This window comes from Ranitomeya imitator, chromosome 2, assembly GCF_032444005.1.
Source record: "Ranitomeya imitator isolate aRanImi1 chromosome 2, aRanImi1.pri, whole genome shotgun sequence".
Taxonomy (NCBI): Eukaryota; Metazoa; Chordata; class Amphibia; order Anura; family Dendrobatidae; genus Ranitomeya; species Ranitomeya imitator.
The window spans coordinates 534,383,610-534,402,985 of record NC_091283.1 but is presented as its reverse complement, the minus strand read 5'-3'; the positions used below and the strand labels follow the sequence as shown (position 1 = coordinate 534,402,985).

The following is a 19,376-nucleotide window of genomic DNA, read 5'->3' as shown; positions in this document are numbered from 1 at the left end:
GGTGGGGTCAAAACAGACTTTACCACAATTCCCCTTAAAAGAACTTTCCCCTTTAATTGAACGCCCAGGGCCACGGACCGGGTCACAGCCACCGTGACATCCCCTTTAAGATCAGACCCGGTACCGAGTACCCCGCTGCCCTGGTTGGGGCGCTCCATGTGCAGTGCATTAACTGTGAGAATTCAGAATCCTGCGATGTCAGGATTCAGCTCTGCAGGTTCAGGTAGTCATCACATGGACACTTCACTCATATGCGACTTTCATACTTATGGTCCTGTGACAATGAGCTTCTCTTCCTGCTTCTCTCAGTTTTTCACTAGAACATTGAGAGCATTAGGGTTAGCGGCTCGTCGGTACATGACCAAGTGTGCAAATCGCATATGTCCTGGGGGGGGGGGGGGGCGCTAAACTGAATTTTTGCCATGGGTGCCAGAAACCCTAGATACACCTCTGACAGAAGCACCACATGGTGAAACAAGCCACAAGGTTAGATCTGTAGTTAGTTCTCTGAGATGTTTGGAATACCCTCTCTGCTGAGCTCCTTAAAACCAGTGTGCAAGTGTAACCAGAAGAATTTTTGCTGGTTTAAATGCAAAGGACGGTCACACCAAATGTTGATATGATTTTGTTTTCTCTTATCTTCATTTACTTTGTATTTTATTCATTGATAAATCTACGGTAATCTATTACTTCTATTCCAGACATCGTTCTTACCTTGCAGAAATTTTACTCCAGCCTAAAACATTTGCACACTACCTTATTTCCCATATAACAAACAAAAACACAAAATCATTTGTGTATTTTCCTTTTTTTTTATTAAAAAATATCCCATTTAAAAAAAAAAAAGTTTACACAATTAACAAATTCTGTCGTGGTCAAAACAACCAAATAACATCAGGTGCTAAATGTGTCAATAAATATATATATATATATATATTAATAAAGAAGCTAAACATAAAAAATATAAAACACACATGGAGACTATACCCATTTAGAGTATTACACCCTGTTCATTTAGATAGGGCTACACAGTTCTTAGCTTGCTTATTATCTTCAGACCAAATGTCCCAATGCAATTTTTGGACTTCTGTTAGCTGGAAGCCAAGGATTTCAGTTGTATACTAAGAACAGCTTGGATCCGCCAATATCTTCTGCATAAAGATAGGATGATGGTGCCATGGTAAAGGATTGTGGGACTATATGACTAAACTTGTAGGAGAATTAAAAATGTCTGTGTTAGTGGAGAACAAAATATCTGGAGATTCTCCTTCTGGAAATTGGAAAAAAATATATCTAGAAATGGTTTCTGAAGTCTTCAATAAATTCTATAGTCTTTATCATTATTTTAGTTTGATGTGCCAATGGTTCTTTAACAAGTCTGCCACTTTTCAGGCCAGTTTAACATCCATTAATGACACTTTTTTTTATGTATACGGTCACAATACTTTCTGCTTACAGTGACAATTCCAAGTAAGAAAGTGTCTGCATTTTTACAGAATGACATTCATTCCAAACTGTAGATGCTCATATTGGAAGATGTTGAAAAAAATCTCTACGTACATGCTACAATCTATAAGGCCTAAAAAACAATTAAAAAAATAAACAATCCTAGAGAAATTTTTTACTATTTTGGTGCAGAAGCTGAGAAACACAATAAGGAATAATTCCTACAGCAGCCAGTGGCACGGCAGCACTTTTGCAGAATGAAAGGCCATAGAAGAGCATCTCCACTTTAGTGGGAGGCTTGAAAGAGTCAAAAAGATGCAGAACAAAAAGGGAGGCTATAATACAACAAATTCGAAACATGAACTGGCTTCCTTGTTTGCCACGGCAACTGTCTTGGTAAAGTTTGGAGTCAAGAGCCAATCCTAAGCCAAAGAAGATGCCCAGGTTTCTAAGGAGACCAGCAAAAGGTGTGGTGTCGATATGGATCCATTCAGGTCTTTCACACCATTTCTTAGCTTTCTCCAGTGTCCATAGTAGGTCCACACCCATAGCTTTAAGAATGAGGTAGAATCCCAAGGCGAAGGAAAACAGGAAAAGGGTGGTAAGGATGTATTTCTTGAGACTGGCTTTGTAGATAGATTGCGTGTGATGGAATGCTTCAGCCACTACAATGCCTGTGTAGAAGAAGGAACAGGGTCACGATTAGATCTCAGTATTAATTCTCATCCAAAAAATAACAGGAAACACCTTACTAGAGCGGAAAATAGTCTCATATTTCTTTCACAGCTATATTATGCCTCTTACTGAAACATTTACACAACTACTGAAGGGTAGGCCTGCTCTCTGTCATATTATAGAAGATACAATATTTCAGGAACAAAGCAGACAGATGTTCTTTGATTTGACTTGATTTATCGCAAAGGTAAATCCAATGTGTTGCTACCAGACCCTGCACATAAAATATGCCCAACACATAAATTACTTTTTTACCATAGCCCAAATATATTAAGAAACATAGGGTATGATTCATTATTTAAATTGTGACTTTTTTGTCTAGATTTTGGTGTATTACACTTGTGTTTCATTTATGCCCAATTTTTCTTTCTATTTTCACTTTTTTTAAAGTGTACTTTATGTGTTCACCATTATGGGTAGAGTTTAAAGTTTGCTGATGTTTTCATCTTATTCATCATTTGCGACTTTTTTAAAATTCTCCAAATTGTCGCAAATGGACTCCATCTACGTTGGAGTGATTGTTGCGCAATTTTTGCACAATTTTTGCGACACATGCACTTAAAGGTTATAAAAAGTTGAAAGACGAAAATTTAAGATCATTTTCGACTTTGGGAAATTTTCATGAACCACGTGTGTCATTTTGACGAATTTGTTTAAAAAAGAGAACAAATACCATAAGACAAAAAGAAAAAGTGATTTGATACTGGATAGCACCATCCAAAATTATATTTTTTTCTGTAGCATTTTGTATCGGTAAACTGATTAATCTACTGGGAATTTCTCTGCCCGTGACATTTTTTTAGGGATAGTAAAATGTTGGTTTCAGTGTATGTAGGATGTCGCAATCATTTTTACAAGAAAGGAATGGGTAGTTTTCATTTTTTGGTCCAACAGGAGAAACAACTACAGTTGGATGGAGTCATTTTCATCCTATCATAGACCAAAAGAATACATGGAGCATCAAATACAAGGCTTCATTAATGTCCTCTCCTAAAGCCTACTCCTAAATTATTTTACATTAATGAGGAGATTCAGGCATGAAGGTATTCACATTACACACCTGAAATGACTCCAGCCACAACCTGGTGAGGGAAATGAGCAGCCAAGAAGATTCTGGATAAGCAGACGCAGACTTGAACAGCCCAAAACATGGTCCAAAGTGCTCCACGCAGGCACCTAAAATACAAGAGGAGTTAAAATATAGTGATCACTTCACAACTAAATTGATTAAGCTATGAGCATTTACACAATTCATGCCGCAGTAGTACACCTAGAATGGTCACAAAGACTTCTGGAGTAAAGGTAAATTTATATAGTTGAAATTTACTGTGCAGGAATCATAAGAAATTTTGGACATAGAAATGAAAGGGAATTTTCTTTTAAGTTAATGGGGAATTTTCTAAGGCTTTACTTTGTGAACTTGGCATGTTATTGGGATCAATATAGCAATGCCACCGTAAGCCATGGTAGTTTCATATCATGTGAGATTATGATTTTAAACGGTTATTCAGTTAGTGTTATATTAATAATTTAAGATGGAATTAGAAGTGTCTCTACTTACCGGCTAGAAAACATGGATTCCTTCTTCTTTAGCATGATTGTAAGGATGGCTGTGATCATGACGTAATAAATTCCAGCAGACCCCATCGCATGTCCTGAAGGACTTCCTAAAAAGTTGTAAGTGGAAAGAAACGTGAACAAGTCAGGTATGATATTCAATGTATAATCTTCAATTAGTTGTATAAATATGTCGAATTACTGTATACATTGTAGTAGGAGACCACATGAGCGGAAAAGGTAGAAAAAAGCCTGAACATAGGGAACCTTATCTAGACTTTCTCAGAATAGATGTATTTTTTTCAAAGTTATTAGATTCTTCAAGTTAGAAGCCTAATGTCTCAGTTCTAGGCATATTATGATCTGAGTGCTGATTACATTTATATTATGCAATGAGACAATAGAAAGATGGATCAAGATATCACTTAATGTGTCAATTACAGCTTTATTTTTTTGTTTTTTGTTTTTTTACCTGGGCCGGTCTCGCATGTCATAGGATACTGTTCAATGACTGGAGCTGTTGTATTTCCATAGTAATCTGTGTCATGAACCCACCAATATGGTCTTTGTCCAAAAAGAATCCTAGCAAATAAAACAGAGCAAGTTAAAAAAAAAGATTATACATACAAGATTTACAAAATTATCATATTTATCTGTTTTAGTGGGTTATTTGGTTAAAGTATGAAAATTAGAATCTATGGGTAGACTAAACAATGTTTTGAGTTTTCAAATAAGTTTCAATTCACATAAAGGTAAATGTAATGTCCTGTGGTGAATAAAGGATGAGAAGTAAAAATAGGCAAAAGGTCTAGCGGTGCCAATGTTTATATGTGACCCATGACATTTTTTGGGTCCAATAATGTGATGTCCTTTGATTTTACACTATTATGTACTTTGGTTTATCCCACATATTATTCAATTACATGTTAAATAATTATACCTATTAATCTACAAGTGAACCAAATTGTAAGCAAACTGTTATATCTATTGGTCGTAAAGAATCCTCAGCTTACCACTTTAAGCACCGGTATGATCCTAATTAGTGGGGTGAACACAACCACTCAGTATTATCCCCCTAACTCAAAAAAGTTAGATATAACAATCTAATCCAATGTGTTACTATTAATTACAATACTCCTTTTTTATATACTCACCATTTAAAGACAAGGTTGAGCCAGTCCCCAATCACTGCCACCCAGATGAGTTTGATGCCCACTGACTCGCAAAGATGGAACCAGATGGGGAAGAAAATGAAGAAAGTATTTCTTAGATCAGCAGCAAAGGAGACAAACATGAACCAGTCTTGAGAACTCTTGTAGTTCATCTGGAGGTATTGGACCATTTGGACTCCAGAGTGGTGAAGAGCATCCATTCCGTTCTCCATTATTGAGTTAATTGAATCTCTATACTAGTGCTATGTGAAGCTGTTAGTATCACGATGTGTACTGTGTGTCACTGTGCGCCTTCAGCAATATTTATACCGTCCTGGGCCTCCTGTTTGCCACTGAAAAACCTGCTTTCTGACCTTTGGACCTGTAGAAAAAAATTACTTTAGTCAAAAGAAAAAAAAAACTCCTGTCGATCAAAGGTAATGTCACAAACATGTTTGGTACAACGTAACTGAAAAACAGCTCAATAAGTCAGCGTTGTATTCCAGAGACTCATTGATTAACTCTGACCCTCTGGAACCTTTTAGGATATGATGAGGGTTTTGACGATATTGCTAGTCAATCAGACATCAATGGTACAAGTCTCTCCTGATAATCATTACTATTCTGAGAATGCACTATTACACTGCAGAACATGTTATTATTTTTTAGATTCACATTTTATCATTTGCGTAAATGAGAGGATTTTTATTAATATAGCTATTCCACCAGTTTACTGTTTCATATGACGTTTATTTGTTTTATTTTACATTATAAAGATGCACACATTTGCTCTTTGATGGGGGTATTGTTACTTTTCAGTAATAGTACATAATTTTGTTAAATGATGTAAAGCTCGATGGATTCCCAACAGACCTTATTATAAGTTAAAGTGGTTATTCACTCACCAATTGGATCTGATGTACAACAAATCGAGCACAGTGTCATGGCCTCTGTTATGCATGGAAGCAATCAGCAATACCTTTGTAAAACAAGGTAGCTTAATCATTTGTGCTACCTGCACATGGGCTCAGGAGGTAATGGGGCCCATTTCCACCACCAAAGTAGGTGGAATTGTGCATTATGATGAGCCCTTGGGCTGTTGGGCTGCAAAGAGCCGATGTATTGTTGTAGCACAGGGGTTCTTTTCTGTTTGTGTCTGCGAGCGGGAAGACAAAAGGTTCATTGGCTGGTTACCATCAGTGGCGCAATGACTAGCAGACAATCAAAAGCCAACAGCTGAAAGCAAGGGACTGAGAGCACATGGCAATCATGTCATGCGCGCCGTTCGCACGCTGAGGTCTGCTGCCGGCTTCACAAGAGGACGACGCAGCGGGAGAGCACAGGGAAGGTGAGTATTTTGATTTTTTTTTTAATTAGTGACCATACTACTACATGGATGACTCTGGGCTGTGCATTATACTACATGAATGACTATTGGCTGTGCATTACACTTCAATGATGACTATGGTCTGGGCATTATTCGTCATGGAGTACTATGGGCTGGGCATTATACTTTATAGAGGACTATGGGCTGGGCATCATACTTTATGGAGGATATGGGCTATGCATTATGCTATATGGAGGACTATGGACTGTGCAGTATATTATATGGAGGACTATGGGATACATTATACTATATAGAGGACTATGGGGATGAATTATACTATAGGGAGGACCATGGGCTGTGCATTATACTATAGGGAGGACTATGGGAGGGCATTATACTTCCTCTATATGGGCCCATGACATCTATATATGCCCCTGGGGACCATAATGAGGGACATATATATCAGGATGAGGAATCTAGAAACCTATATACGAGGATGGAGGATACATATATAATTTATTCCGTTTGGGGGGCGGTCCAAATGTAGCAACGGAGCCCGTTAGTTACACCACTGGTTACCATCAAGAATGACACAGGAATCAACATCAAAGAATTGAAAGACGCTATGTAAAACCCAGCAGCATGGTGAGAATTGGCCTCCAGGGAATCCACTGATGGGACATGACTGAATGGAGAGAATTAATATCTAAGAAAGTTGCAGAGAAAGAGACAGGGTCAAATTCTCATCTGTAGTTATGCTGCTTCTTATAAAATATGCTCCACTAAAAGGTATTTGTCAGACGCCCCATCACCAAAGGAACAGATGATTGCTCGGCTGTACAAAACCTACATTTTGTGTGGGGGAGGGGGGGTGGAATAAATTACTTGTATTACTGGCCTGTAATGCAGCCTCCTTTATACTTGGGGATAAAACGCCAGATGTTTTATTACTTCATAGCCTCCTTGTGTTGTAGCTACTTGGAACAGCTGTAATACTTTTAATACTTAGCACATTACACAACAGCCAGATGCCCATTTTCCATAAAAAGAGATCACCTATTCCTGCAAAGGTACACATACCGAGATTATACGCTTAAAATCTGTTATGTAATTAATATATAAAACATTTTTGCAAAGTCTTAATTAGAAATATAGATTAATGAATGTTTTACTTATTTATCTTCCAGTTGGACTTCTACGCTGGGATTAGCACATTTCCAGATATCAAAGCCTTTTATTGACGACAATCAGCACTCTGATTGGCCAAGAGCCTCATGGACGAAGGCCCAACAACTGACACAGCATCGATGATATACGATGTAAAACAGACACTTATCTTTTCTGAACAGCACATTTTAATCTACAAACTGTTCTGCCAATTGTAGTCATAACATCTGTAATCTGGAAGACGTTCATTCAAACTACTGTCAGCACCAAAATCTTCGATAAAATGTGGAACATTAAACCTTATGCATTAGATTCTCACTTTTATCTTTCCAGAAATGTTTAGTTTCTTGTTACCAATAACCTCTGTATCTGAACTCTGCAGGAACAACAGATGGAAGAAGTTCTAAACTATCAGAGATGGAGATGTGAGGTCCTAGGGGTGAAAGCAAAAGGCCAGTGTCCTCAATGTTACTTTACACTAATCTGTTTCAAGCTGTCTACAAAGTAAAGTCAGAAAACCAGCTGGAATACAGGGTATTTCAGGCAAAAGTTATGACTGTTAAGAATGTAAAAAAAAACAACCATGTGACCTTCAAGAAGCCCCAGTAGATGTTGCAGATGAAAACTGAAGAACTTTCATGGTCTCATTCAATACTACAAATGTTCTAATATGTAAGTATAGGACATAGTTATATTCTGTGCTATCCGGTAGGAAACGCTATTGATTTATTATAGCCTCTTGACTTTTTCACATAACTGTATTTGATTGTACAGCACATCTTATAGACAACTATTTTCTGTTGCTTATTGGAGTAATAGATGCAGATACTAGAGAATGAAGAACATTTTTTTTTTAGATAACTGTTATGATGAGCTGTTGATGAGCAAGTGCACTCGTTGTTTGGGTTTTCCAGAGCACGCTCGGGTGACCTCCAAGTATTTGTTAGTGTTCAGAAATTTAGTTTTCATCACCTCAGCTGAATGATTTACAGCTACTAGCCAGGCTGAGTACATGTGGGGGTTGCCTGGTTGCTAGGGAATCCCCACATGTAATCAGGCTGTCTAGTAGCTGTAAATCATGCAGCTGCCGCAATGAAAACGAAATCTCCGAGCACTTACAAATACTCGGAGGTCACTTGAGCGCACTAGGGAAAACCCGAGCAACAAGTACACTCACCCATCACTAATAACTGTCTTTAGGCCACTTTTAAAGAGTTGCAGGGAATTTGATCGCAATTATTATTGCAAGAAGAGCCATAACATTAGTTTTAAAATCCAATGGATTATTTAAGAGAAAACAGTCTTTAGGTTTAAATGCAAACAATGTGGATGCAGGAATGTGGGCAGAGCACCCTTCCTTTTACTGTTTTGTTTACTAAATCTGTACACGATGCCATGATGACAGTTCTGAGGTTACTAGTTTCTACTACGTCTACTGAGGTAGAAAGAGTGCTCTGGATCATAAATTATGATTTCGCTACCTACAACTATGCATTGAATTTTAAACTATGGCTATGTCTCCTCTTAGTGCAAGGTCCTCACAAGGAGCTGTTCTTATGGATTCAATATCTGGCAAACTCGTTATAACATTGTTTCCCAACGCATGTCCACAAGAGCCACCAAGAGATCATGTTTTCTGGATTTCCTTACTATTGTTCAGGTGATAATTCCATCACTTGTGCAATATTAAGGAAATCCGGAAAGCATGATCTGTTGGTGGCAATTGACGACTGAAGTTGGGGAATGCTGCTTTATAGGGTTCATACACATGTAATTATCTTTTCTAAAATCCTTCAAAATGTTGTTTAATCACATAAAATCAGCCATACAGCATGGACATATATTAATAATCTGACACCAACAGGACTAGATGAATAGACTATTAAACTTGGCTCTTAGAGTTGGCCATACGCTTTGAACAGCTGTTGACCAAACACTTGACTTATTTCCAATGAGAAGAAAGGATCAGGCATGTTGGAATCCAACAAGACTGATCTTTTTTTTCCCTCGACACAAGGTGAGTGTTTTGAGTGGGGAGTGGTACAGGGGTCAAAGTGAATGAAAAGTCATAATCACTTATATCCAAGCTCCAGGAACAAGCTCTATACACTGTCTGCATCTTAACAATAAAAATCGTGATTTTACAAAATTCATGTAGATGACTTCTCTATTCCCAGCAGTAGTCCTGATTTCATATTCCCAATGTCACCAATGAAAATAAATCCGATTATACTTGTTTTCATGGGATTTTTGTCATGCCACCAGTAAACTTGTTTTGTCCACATGTCATACACTGAAGTTCACAAGAACTCGTTCTCCTGTGCCCCAGTGATGTAATTAATGATTACTCTCCTAAATAACGTCATGTCCAGGTTCATCAACCCCCTGCTTTCTAAGCTTCACAAGGCAAAGTTTAACCTTCTGTTTTCATTGTGTTGTAATTTGTAACAATTTATCATGAATAGGGCATGAATGGGGCAAATAGGTATTAAGGTAAGTAACCCTATGACTGTGGCACTGCTGACTGCTAATGGTGTTTTTAAGGCTAGGTTCACATCGCGTTAGTGCCATCCGTTTAATGGATCCCTTAAACGGATGCACTAACGTTGATACCCAAAATCTCTTTTTTTCTACAATTGCGCTAACGCATGCGCTAACGCATGGCACCTTTGCGTTGGCATGCTTTAGGAATAGAGGTCTATACACAGCGAATGCGTCCGTTCACTGTGCGTTAGACCTAACGTTCCCTGAAAACGTAGTAAACCGTGTTCGAGGGTGCGTCACAAAGTAACGCATCATCGCTAACGCATGCCAATTTTGACATGCGTTAGGATGCGTTATGATAGTGTAAGTCTATGGGCGCATTAGCGGATCTGTTACATTGCGTTAGTGACGCTAAGTAATGGATCCATTAGACTGATCGCCCTAACGCAATGTGAATCTAACCTTACACCACCTGACTTGCGGGATTAAATGACCACCGATCATCTACTTATTACCTGATCTGAACGATGATCGTTTAATAGCCTATTTAGTCTGTCTTTAAACTGGACAATTATCATGAATGAGCATTCATTAGGAACACTTGTTTCCTGCTACTCGGGCGGTTTAAGCAGTTCATCGATCATGAAATGATTTTTAAGTGGGTTTAAAAATTATAGTTTTCGGCAGCACATTGTTCATTGTTAACAGGCCGTGTGGTGCTGAGAACAATCTGAGAACAATGACAGGCTATACTCACAGAACGTTCTATTACTGATTGTTTTGTGCACATAGGAAATGAGGTCGGCCTGTCTAGCTGTGTACACACAACCATGAGCTGCCAAGAACCATGATTTTTAAGCCTGCTTAAAATTAATTTAATTTCATGAATGAGCATCTTACTTGTTCCTAAAGTGATTGGCAGCCTGTTTATACTGCACACTCGTTCACTGTAATCAGCCACTATAAATTCAGCTAAATATGGAGGCAAATTCAACAAAGCGTACTGTACTCTATTATTTTAACCCCTTTCTGACCTCGGACGGGATAGTACGTCCGAGGTCAGATCCCCTGCTTTGATGCAGGGCTCCGCGGTGAGCCCGCATCAAAGCCGGGACATGTCAGCTGTTTTGAACAGCTGACATGTGCCCGTAATAGGCGCGGGCAGAATCGCGATCTGCCCGCACCTATTAACTAGTTAAATGCCGCTGTCAAACGCAGACAGCGGCATTTAACTACCGCTTCCGGCTGGGCGGCCGGAAATGACGGCATCGCCGACCCCCGTCACATGATCGGGGGTCGGCAATGCGTCTGGATGGTAACCATAGAGGTCCTTGAGACCTCTATGGTTACTGATCGCCGGTGGCTGTGAGCGCCACCCTGTGGTCGGCGCTCACAGCACACCTGATTTTCTACTACATAGCAGCGAACAGCAGATCGCTGCTATGTAGCAGAGCCAATCGCGCTGTGCCTGCTTCTAGCCTCCCATGGAGGCTATTGAAGCATGGCAAAAGTAAAAAAAAAAAAGTTAAAAAAAATGTGAAAAAAATAAAAAAAATATATAAAAGTTTAAATCACCCCCCTTTCGCCCCAATCAAAATAAATCAATTAAAAAAAAATCAAATCTACACGTTTGGTATCGCCGCGCTCAGAATCGCCCGATCTATCAATTAAAAAAAAGCATTAACCTGATCGCTAAATGGCGTAGCGAGAAAAAAATTTGAAACGCCATAATTACGTTTTTTATGTCGCCACGACATTGGATTAAAATGCAATAACGGGCGATCAAAAGAACGTATCTGCACCAAAATGCAATCATTTAAAACATCATCTCGGCACGCAAAAAATAAGCCCTCAACCGACCCCAGATCACGAAAAATGGAGACGCTATGAGTATCGGAAAATGGCACAATTTTTTTTTTTTTTAAGCAAAGTTTGGAATTTTTTTTCACCACTTAGGTAAAAAATAACCTAGTCATGCTAGGTGTCTATGAACTCGTACTGACCTGGAGAATCATAATGGCTGGTCAGTTTTAGCATTTAGTGAACCTAGCAAAAAAGCCAAACAAAAAACAAGTGTGGGATTGCACTTTTTTTGCAATTTCACCGCACTTGGAATTTTTTTCCCGTTTTCTAGTACACGACATGCTAAAACCAATGATGTCGTTCAAAAGTACAACTCGTCCCGCAAAAAATAAGCCCTCACATGGCCAAATTGACGGAAAAATAAAAAAGTTATGGCTCTGGGAAGGAGGGGAGTGAAAAACGAACACAGAAAAACGAAAAATCCCAAGGTCATGAAGGGGTTAATGTAAAAATCATATATATTGTAAAAATTTTGTGTAAATATTCTGGTATATGTAGCCCCATCTCTAAGGTGTAATTACTAGTTTTCATTTGCCAATCACAGTCAGATCCATATTTGCATTGGTTTACATTTCCTTCGATTAAATATTATTAGTAGTAGTAGTTTCATAGTAGCAGCAATAGTAGTAGTAGTAGTGTTGGTCATGCTACTGTGAGCAGCCTATATTGCCTAAATATGCTACTATTGCCTGCAGCGTCTCCCGACTTGTCTCCCTTCCAGCACATCTGGGGTGTCATTGGTTGGCAATTCCATAAGGAGCTGCAGCAGCGCATCTTGATTTTGCTGACGTGCATTCAGAGTGGTAGAACATTCCTCGGACAACCATTAATAACCTCATACAAAAAGGTGTGTGTATTTCTGCACGTGGTGTTCAGACTAAATACTTATGAAAAGTTCTATCCATTTTTTCATCATTTGCATATCATTAGCATGTCTATCGATCCTGTGATTTTCATAATTGTGCAACTTTTCCTTCTTGGTGCTGCGATTTCAATTTTGAAATGTCTATAATTTATCTACAGTATTTATCTACAAAAAACTAAAACCTGACCAGCACCTCTATATAGTGTAAACAGGTGCAAGCTGCAATGACTGCACAATATACAAATAAAGAGCACAGCAACAGTAGTGTCACCTTGCCGTGGTTGATGGACATACATGAATTGGTCAATTTATAGCACTAAAAACCTTCTTTTTTGTAACTACATTTTTATTTAGCAATGATGCATTTCTTTGGCCCTTACAGAGTGCTTCAGTGCTGTTTTTTGTCTATTTCTATCTATCTATCTATCTATCTATCTATCTATCTATCTATCTATCTATCTATCTATCTATCGCTTATATCCTTTTAACTATACAAATCTGCATTATTAATGTAATACTCTATAACATATATTTATGTTTTACAAATCTATTTTTTTCATTTCACCTCCAATAACACACTTATAAGACCCTAAACTTGGCTTTGAACTTTGAGTGTTAGAGAAAAAAATTATATTTTGCACAAGTGTTCCTAATTGGACTCATATTCTTCTGTAATAAATAACCCATGAGTCCTTAAAGGGAACCTGTCACCAGGTTTTTCCATTATAATCTACGGTTGCCACCTGTAATGTCTCTTTTACAGCAGTCTAGCAAGCTATTTATAAATCCCCAACCTCCTCTGCGTACTCCAAAACACTCTTTTGTAATCTCCCCACATGGCGCTGTCTGGACCGATGGGCATCGCTGGTCTTGCTTTGGTGCCTCCTCTCTCCTGGGCACTGGAATTGGGGACTTATATACATCTTGCTAGAACACTGTAAAAGAGGCATTGAAGGGGTGGCCTTAGTTTATATTGGGAAAACTCGGTAACAGGTTCCCTTTAATAGTAAAAATTACCATATACAATTCTATGGTTTATCCTACAACCTTTATTGAAAACTCTTTCTGAAAAATGAGCAGCTTATCATACGTTACAACAAATAGTAACGCATGCCATCTTTACAACTTATTTTTGCATCTGATAGTCGCTTACTGCACTCCCGAGAAACAGCAGTCATGTTGTTTTTTGCACTTGGAATGCTACTGGTTGTGTCTTGAGTAATCTACAAAGGAACATAGTTAACCCTTCTTCGTCTTGTTTACAAGAGATATGGTCTGTGTTTTCCTCCCTCTACGTTCATGCCATTTACTAGGTGTCAGTTTGAATGACATTTCCCAATGAAGTCAACAGAAAAACAGCCGGCCGGATGGGTTAATAATTATCCATTACTGAAAACACCTCCATCCAAAGACGAGGCTTTGGTTGAAGACCTTGAACAAGGGATCAGATGTGACAGAGTATTTGTGTCCTGCAGTGAATAACAAGCTGTTGTGTTGGTTGCTGAAGTTTCCAGGTACTAAGTTTAGTGAACCCATTTTGCCCGTCGTAAAGGAATTTTATTTGTAAGCCCTGAAGATAAAGTTTGCTATGAATTCCTGCATTTAAGAATATGTAGTTGTCAGCTTGGGGTTTGTATAGTCTCCCAATGTTTGCTTGAATTTCTTCTGGAATCTAATTTCCTCCCATACAATGGGCACAGAAGCCATGTACATACGGACAAATGCTCCTTTCATCAAAAGCTATTTATTTATTATTTATTAATTCTCATTCATTCTGCATAAAACAATCTCATCCACTACAAGTATAATTCAAAATGACTTTACACATTAGATAAAACAATTAAGATGGGACATGATTAAGTCATCAAAATCATAATAGAGGGTAAATTGGTGTTAGGGCTAGCGGAACGCACCAAATAATAAGACAGATAGAGTATGGTGTGTTCGCAGCCCGGGGTCCACCGTGCAGAGATGGAACCTGCTGCCAAGTAATGACGGACTATATGGCGGTACTCATAAGTATACACACGTGGGTTAAACTTCACCCAGCATGAAGGAAGCGATCCTGTTGCGTCACAGGATCGCGGTACCGCACATAGAGCGCGAGCAAGTAGTCAGCGAACTCAACCCCAACTAGGATTGAAGTCCGATTAGACCCTTGCTGGCACAACACCGCAACTGGGTGTGAAAGGAAGCTAAATAACAATATTAGGGCACAAGAGTGCATGCGGTGCCGCACTGATGAACGCCACTAACCACCCAGGCTTGGGTAAGGAAAGCACAGAGGAAGTGCACGGCGCCGTACTGGCGGTCACAGCAACTGGACGCTGTAATGTGTGATTCGTGCTGTAGGATAAGTCGGGCGCTAGATAGCAACCATACACCTTCCGCGAACAGACATTCAATAGGGAAGGGGTATCCAAGGACGACTTGCACTCACAACAAACACACGTATGCAAATGTACACTAGCGCATGGCCGTGCGGTCATGCGCAGTTTATATAGTTGCAGCACAGGAAGTGGCCACAGAAACTTTGCCCTTCCAAGACCTGCCAAGAGGACCAATGGAATGTGCTGCAGGGCCTGAGCACATGACCCTCGATCTCCAACGGGAGATCTTGCCCTGGGCATGCTCAGTGTGTGCAGACAAGGACTTAGTCCCAGAGAAGTCCGCTCGCTGCTGACCAGCACTGGCTTTAATGGCAGAAGCTGAAGAAGCAGCAGTAACTCTCTGTACAGAGTGAGAGTGAGCAAGACACTGGGACCGACGTCCCTGCTGAGCAGACTCCACTGCGGCTGGATAAGAATGGGAGACCGCAGCGGAGATGGCTCGAGATTCCCCCTGTGCAGAAGCGGGAACTCGAGACATAACATTACCCCCCCTCCTAGGGCCCCCCCCCCCCTCCTTGGGCCTCGCTACGCTCGAAGGCAGCAATGAGCTGTGGGGCCCGAATGTTTTCAGCAGGCTCCCATGACCTGTCCTCTGGGCCATAACCCTTCCAATCCACCAGATAGAACTTTTTGCCGCGTACCACCTTGCACCCCAAAATAGCGTTCACCTCGTAATCGTCCGTAGACGAACCCGATGTCCCGGCAGATGACTCAGAAAACCGGGACATGTATACGGGTTTCAAGAGGGACACATGAAAGGTGTCGGCGATACCCAAGCGCGGAGGAAGAGCCAAACGGTAGACCACAGGATTAACCTGTTCGAGAACCTTGAAGGGACCCAAGTAGCGAGGAGCAAACTTAGTGGACTCAACTCGCAGCCTGATGTTACGGGCGGAGAGCCACACCAAGTCGCCAGGAGCAAAGGTCGGAGCGGGGCGCCGATGAACATCGGCGGAGGACCTCATTCTCTCCTTGGAGGCCCGAATGGCATCCTGCGTGCGGTCCCAAATGTCCCGTGCCTCCACAGCCCAGTCTGCCACCCTGGAGTCAGCAGAAGACACAGGCATGGGCACAGGAACACGCGGATGCTGACCGTAATTTAGGAGGAATGGAGTCTGACCGGTGGAGTCGGCTACGGCATTGTTAAGTGCAAACTCTGCCCACGGTAGCAAGGATGCCCAGTCATCCTGCCTGGCAGAAACAAAATGTCGTAAATATGTGACCAAGGTCTGGTTGGCCCTCTCTACCAACCCATTCGTCTCGGGATGATATGCCGAAGAGAGATTCAACTCAATACTAAGTAGATGACAAAGCTCTCTCCAGAATCGAGACGCAAACTGGGGACCCCGGTCACTAACAATTTTGTCTGGCATACCGTGTAGGCGAAAGATATGCTTGACGAACAAGACAGCCAACGCCCGTGCAGAAGGTAGCCGTGGAAGAGGCACCAAGTGCACCATTTTGGAAAAATGGTCGGTGATCACCCAGATAATGGTGCAGTTACGAGACTTGGGTAAGCCCACCACAAAGTCCATCCCGACCATCTCCCACGGCCTGTCCGCCACCGGCAGAGGATAAAGCAAACCAGCTGGCCGTTGCCGAGGAGTCTTGTTCTTGGCGCAAGAGACACACACCCGAACATACTCTGCGACATCACGAGCCATATGCGGCCACCAGTATGTCCTCGCCAGTAACTCAGATGTCCTTTTGGTACCAAAATGTCCACCCACCCTGGACGAGTGTGCCCAAGAGAGAACCTCCGGTCGCAAACTGGATGGTACAAAAGTCTTGCCCGGAGGCACAGACTCTAGCGAAACCGGGGCCACAGTTCTCAAGCTCTCGGTGGGGACAATAAGCCGAGGCTCCTCCTCCTCCGCAGATGACACAACGGAGCGAGAGAGAACGTCGGCCCGAATGTTCTTCTCCCCAGAAAGAAAATGGTGGGTGAAATGAAACCGGGAGAAGAATAAGGACCATCTGGCCTGGCGAGAATTCAACCGCTGGGCTGTCTGCAGGTACACCAAATTTTTATGGTCTGTGAAGACTTGGAAGGGAAAACGTGCTCCCTCCAAGAGATGTCTCCACTCCGAGAAAGCCAACTTCATGGCTAGCAACTCCCTGTCCCCGATGGAATAATTCCTCTCTGCTGGTGAGAAGGTCTTGGAGAAAAAGAAGCAAGGATGCTTCAGACCTTGAGTATCCTTTTGGAAGAGGACTGCTCCAGCACCAACAGAAGAGGCATCCACCTCCATGATAAATGGCTTATCAACATCGGGGCGATGTAGGATGGGAGCGCTAGCGAAGTGTGACTTTATAGAGTTAAAGGCCTTGTAGACCTCCTCAGACCACAATTTGGGATTCACCCCCTTCTTGGTGAGGGCAACCAAGGGAGCTACCAAAGTTGAGAAGTGCGGAATGAACTGGCGATAATAATTAATGAACCCCATAAAGCGCTGCACCGCTTTAAGAGAATGGGGTTCCTGCCAGTCCATCACAGCCTGTAGTTTGGCAGGATCCATAGCCAATCCCTGGGCAGAGATGATGTAGCCTAGGAAAGGTAAGGACTCCTGCTCAAACATACACTTCTCCAACTTGGCATAGAGGGAGTTTGCCCGTAGGAGGTCGAAGACTTTGCAAACATCTCTCCGGTGGGAGTCAATATCTGGAGAGTAGATGAGAATATCATCCAGATAGACTACGACCGAGGTGGAAAGCATATCCCGGAAGATATCGTTCACAAAGTCTTGGAAAACGGCTGGGGCATTACAGAGCCCGAAGGGCATCACCAGATATTCATAGTGCCCATCCCTGGTGTTAAAAGCCGTCTTCCATTCGTCCCCCTCACGGATGCGAATCAGGTTGTAAGCACCCCGCAGATCTAGTTTAGTAAATACCCTTGCTCCCCGAAGCCTATCGAAGAGCTCAGATATCAAAGGCAAAGGATACTTATTTTTAACGGTGATGGCATTAAGACCCCTGTAGTCTATGCATGGACGCAATTCCCCATTCTTCTTCTGCACAAAGAAGAACCCTGCCCCAGCAGGTGACACTGACTTCCTAATGAATCCTCTTGCCAGATTTTCCTGGATGTACTGTGACATTGCCTCCGTCTCCGGGAGAGATAGCGGATAGACCCGACCCCGGGGAGGCTCAGCACCAGGCAAGAGATCAATAGGACAGTCACAGGGGCGATGGGGCGGAAGGATCTCCGCCGCCTTTTTGGAGAACACGTCTGCATAAGACCAATACTGCTTGGGGAGAGAGGAAAGATCTGCGGGTACCTCTGTAGTAGCAACCTGAACGCACTCCCTCTGACACCTACCCCCACAAGATTCGCCCCTTCCCAGGATTCTGCCAGAGGACCACTCGATATGAGGAGAGTGGTACCGTAGCCAAGGTATTCCCAACAGGACCTCATCAATTCCCTCAGGAATGACGAGCAGAGATATAATCTCCTGATGAGATGGCGACATGGACAGAATAAAAGGGATGGTCTGGTGTGTTATCTGTGAGGGCAGTGTCGACCCATTCACCACTCGTACCGTTACTGGTTGAGCTAGCATAACCAGGGATATTGCGTGACATTGGGCGAAGGCAGAAGACATAAAATTGCCCTCCGCCCCAGAATCCACGCAGAGCTCTACCGAGTGGGAGAATGAGCCTATAGTAATTGTCCCCTTAAAGGACAATTTAGAGGCAAACGTCGCCGTGTCTAGTGTACCTCCACCTACTACCACTAGACGCTGACGTTTCCTCGACCGCTGAGGACATCTGGTGGCTAGATGTCCTGACTGCTGGCAAACATGACAGACCTTGAGTGCACAAGCGGTCCGGGACTTAGATCCCGCTTGTGACACTTCCCTGGCCTCATGTGACTCAGGAACCAGGACCGGAGATTCCAGAGGTTTGGCGAAGGTAGGAGCCAGCCGAAACCTCTGCCTACACTGGGCTCGCTCTAACCTCCGCTCGTTAAAACGGAGGTCAATTCGAGTGGAGACAGTTATTAACTCCTCCAGTGTGGCAGGAATCTCCCTAGTGGCCAGAGCGTCCTTAACGTGGTCAGCCAGGCCCCTCCAAAATATGGGGATAAGAGCTTTATCCGACCAATCCAGCTCAGAAGCTAAAATGCGGAATTGGACGGCAAAATGACTGACCAAGGACTCACCCTGAGTTAATGCCAGCAGTTGGAGCGCAGTATCATGGGTGACTTGAGGTCCTAAAAAGACCTGTTTCAGAGTGCTCAGAAACAGCGGAGCACTCTGCACCACATGATCGCCACGCTCCCACAGCGGCGTAGCCCATTCCAACGCCCTGTCCGACAAGAGAGACACTATAAATCCCACCTTAGCCCGCTCTGTGGGAAAACGTGCAGCCAGGAGCTCGAGGTGAAT

General features: G+C 42.1%; 1 protein-coding gene across 1 annotated transcript; it reads right to left on the bottom strand.

Moving 5' to 3' along the window:
- Positions 1-792: 792 nt before the first annotated feature.
- Positions 793-5,201, bottom strand: LOC138664862 (glucose-6-phosphatase catalytic subunit 1-like). The gene is made up of 5 exons (XM_069751872.1): positions 4,893-5,201; positions 4,211-4,320; positions 3,743-3,848; positions 3,242-3,357; positions 793-2,120 (listed from the first exon to the last, which is right to left on the bottom strand). The coding sequence occupies exons 1-5, from the start codon at positions 5,120-5,122 to the stop codon at positions 1,609-1,611; spliced, it is 1,074 nt and encodes a 357-aa protein (XP_069607973.1). The 5' UTR covers positions 5,123-5,201; the 3' UTR covers positions 793-1,608.
- Positions 5,202-19,376: the final 14,175 nt, after the last annotated feature.

Coding starts and splice junctions, on each gene's coding strand:
- LOC138664862 (XM_069751872.1), bottom strand. CDS start 5,122: ATGGAGAACGGAATGGATGCTCTTCACCACTCTGGAGTCCAAATGGTC. Junction 4,321..4,892: donor CTCAACCTTGTCTTTAAATG/GTGAGTATATAA, acceptor TTTATTTGCTAG/GATTCTTTTTGGACAAAGAC. Junction 3,358..3,742: donor GAATCCATGTTTTCTAGCCG/GTAAGTAGAGAC, acceptor CTTGTATTTTAG/GTGCCTGCGTGGAGCACTTT.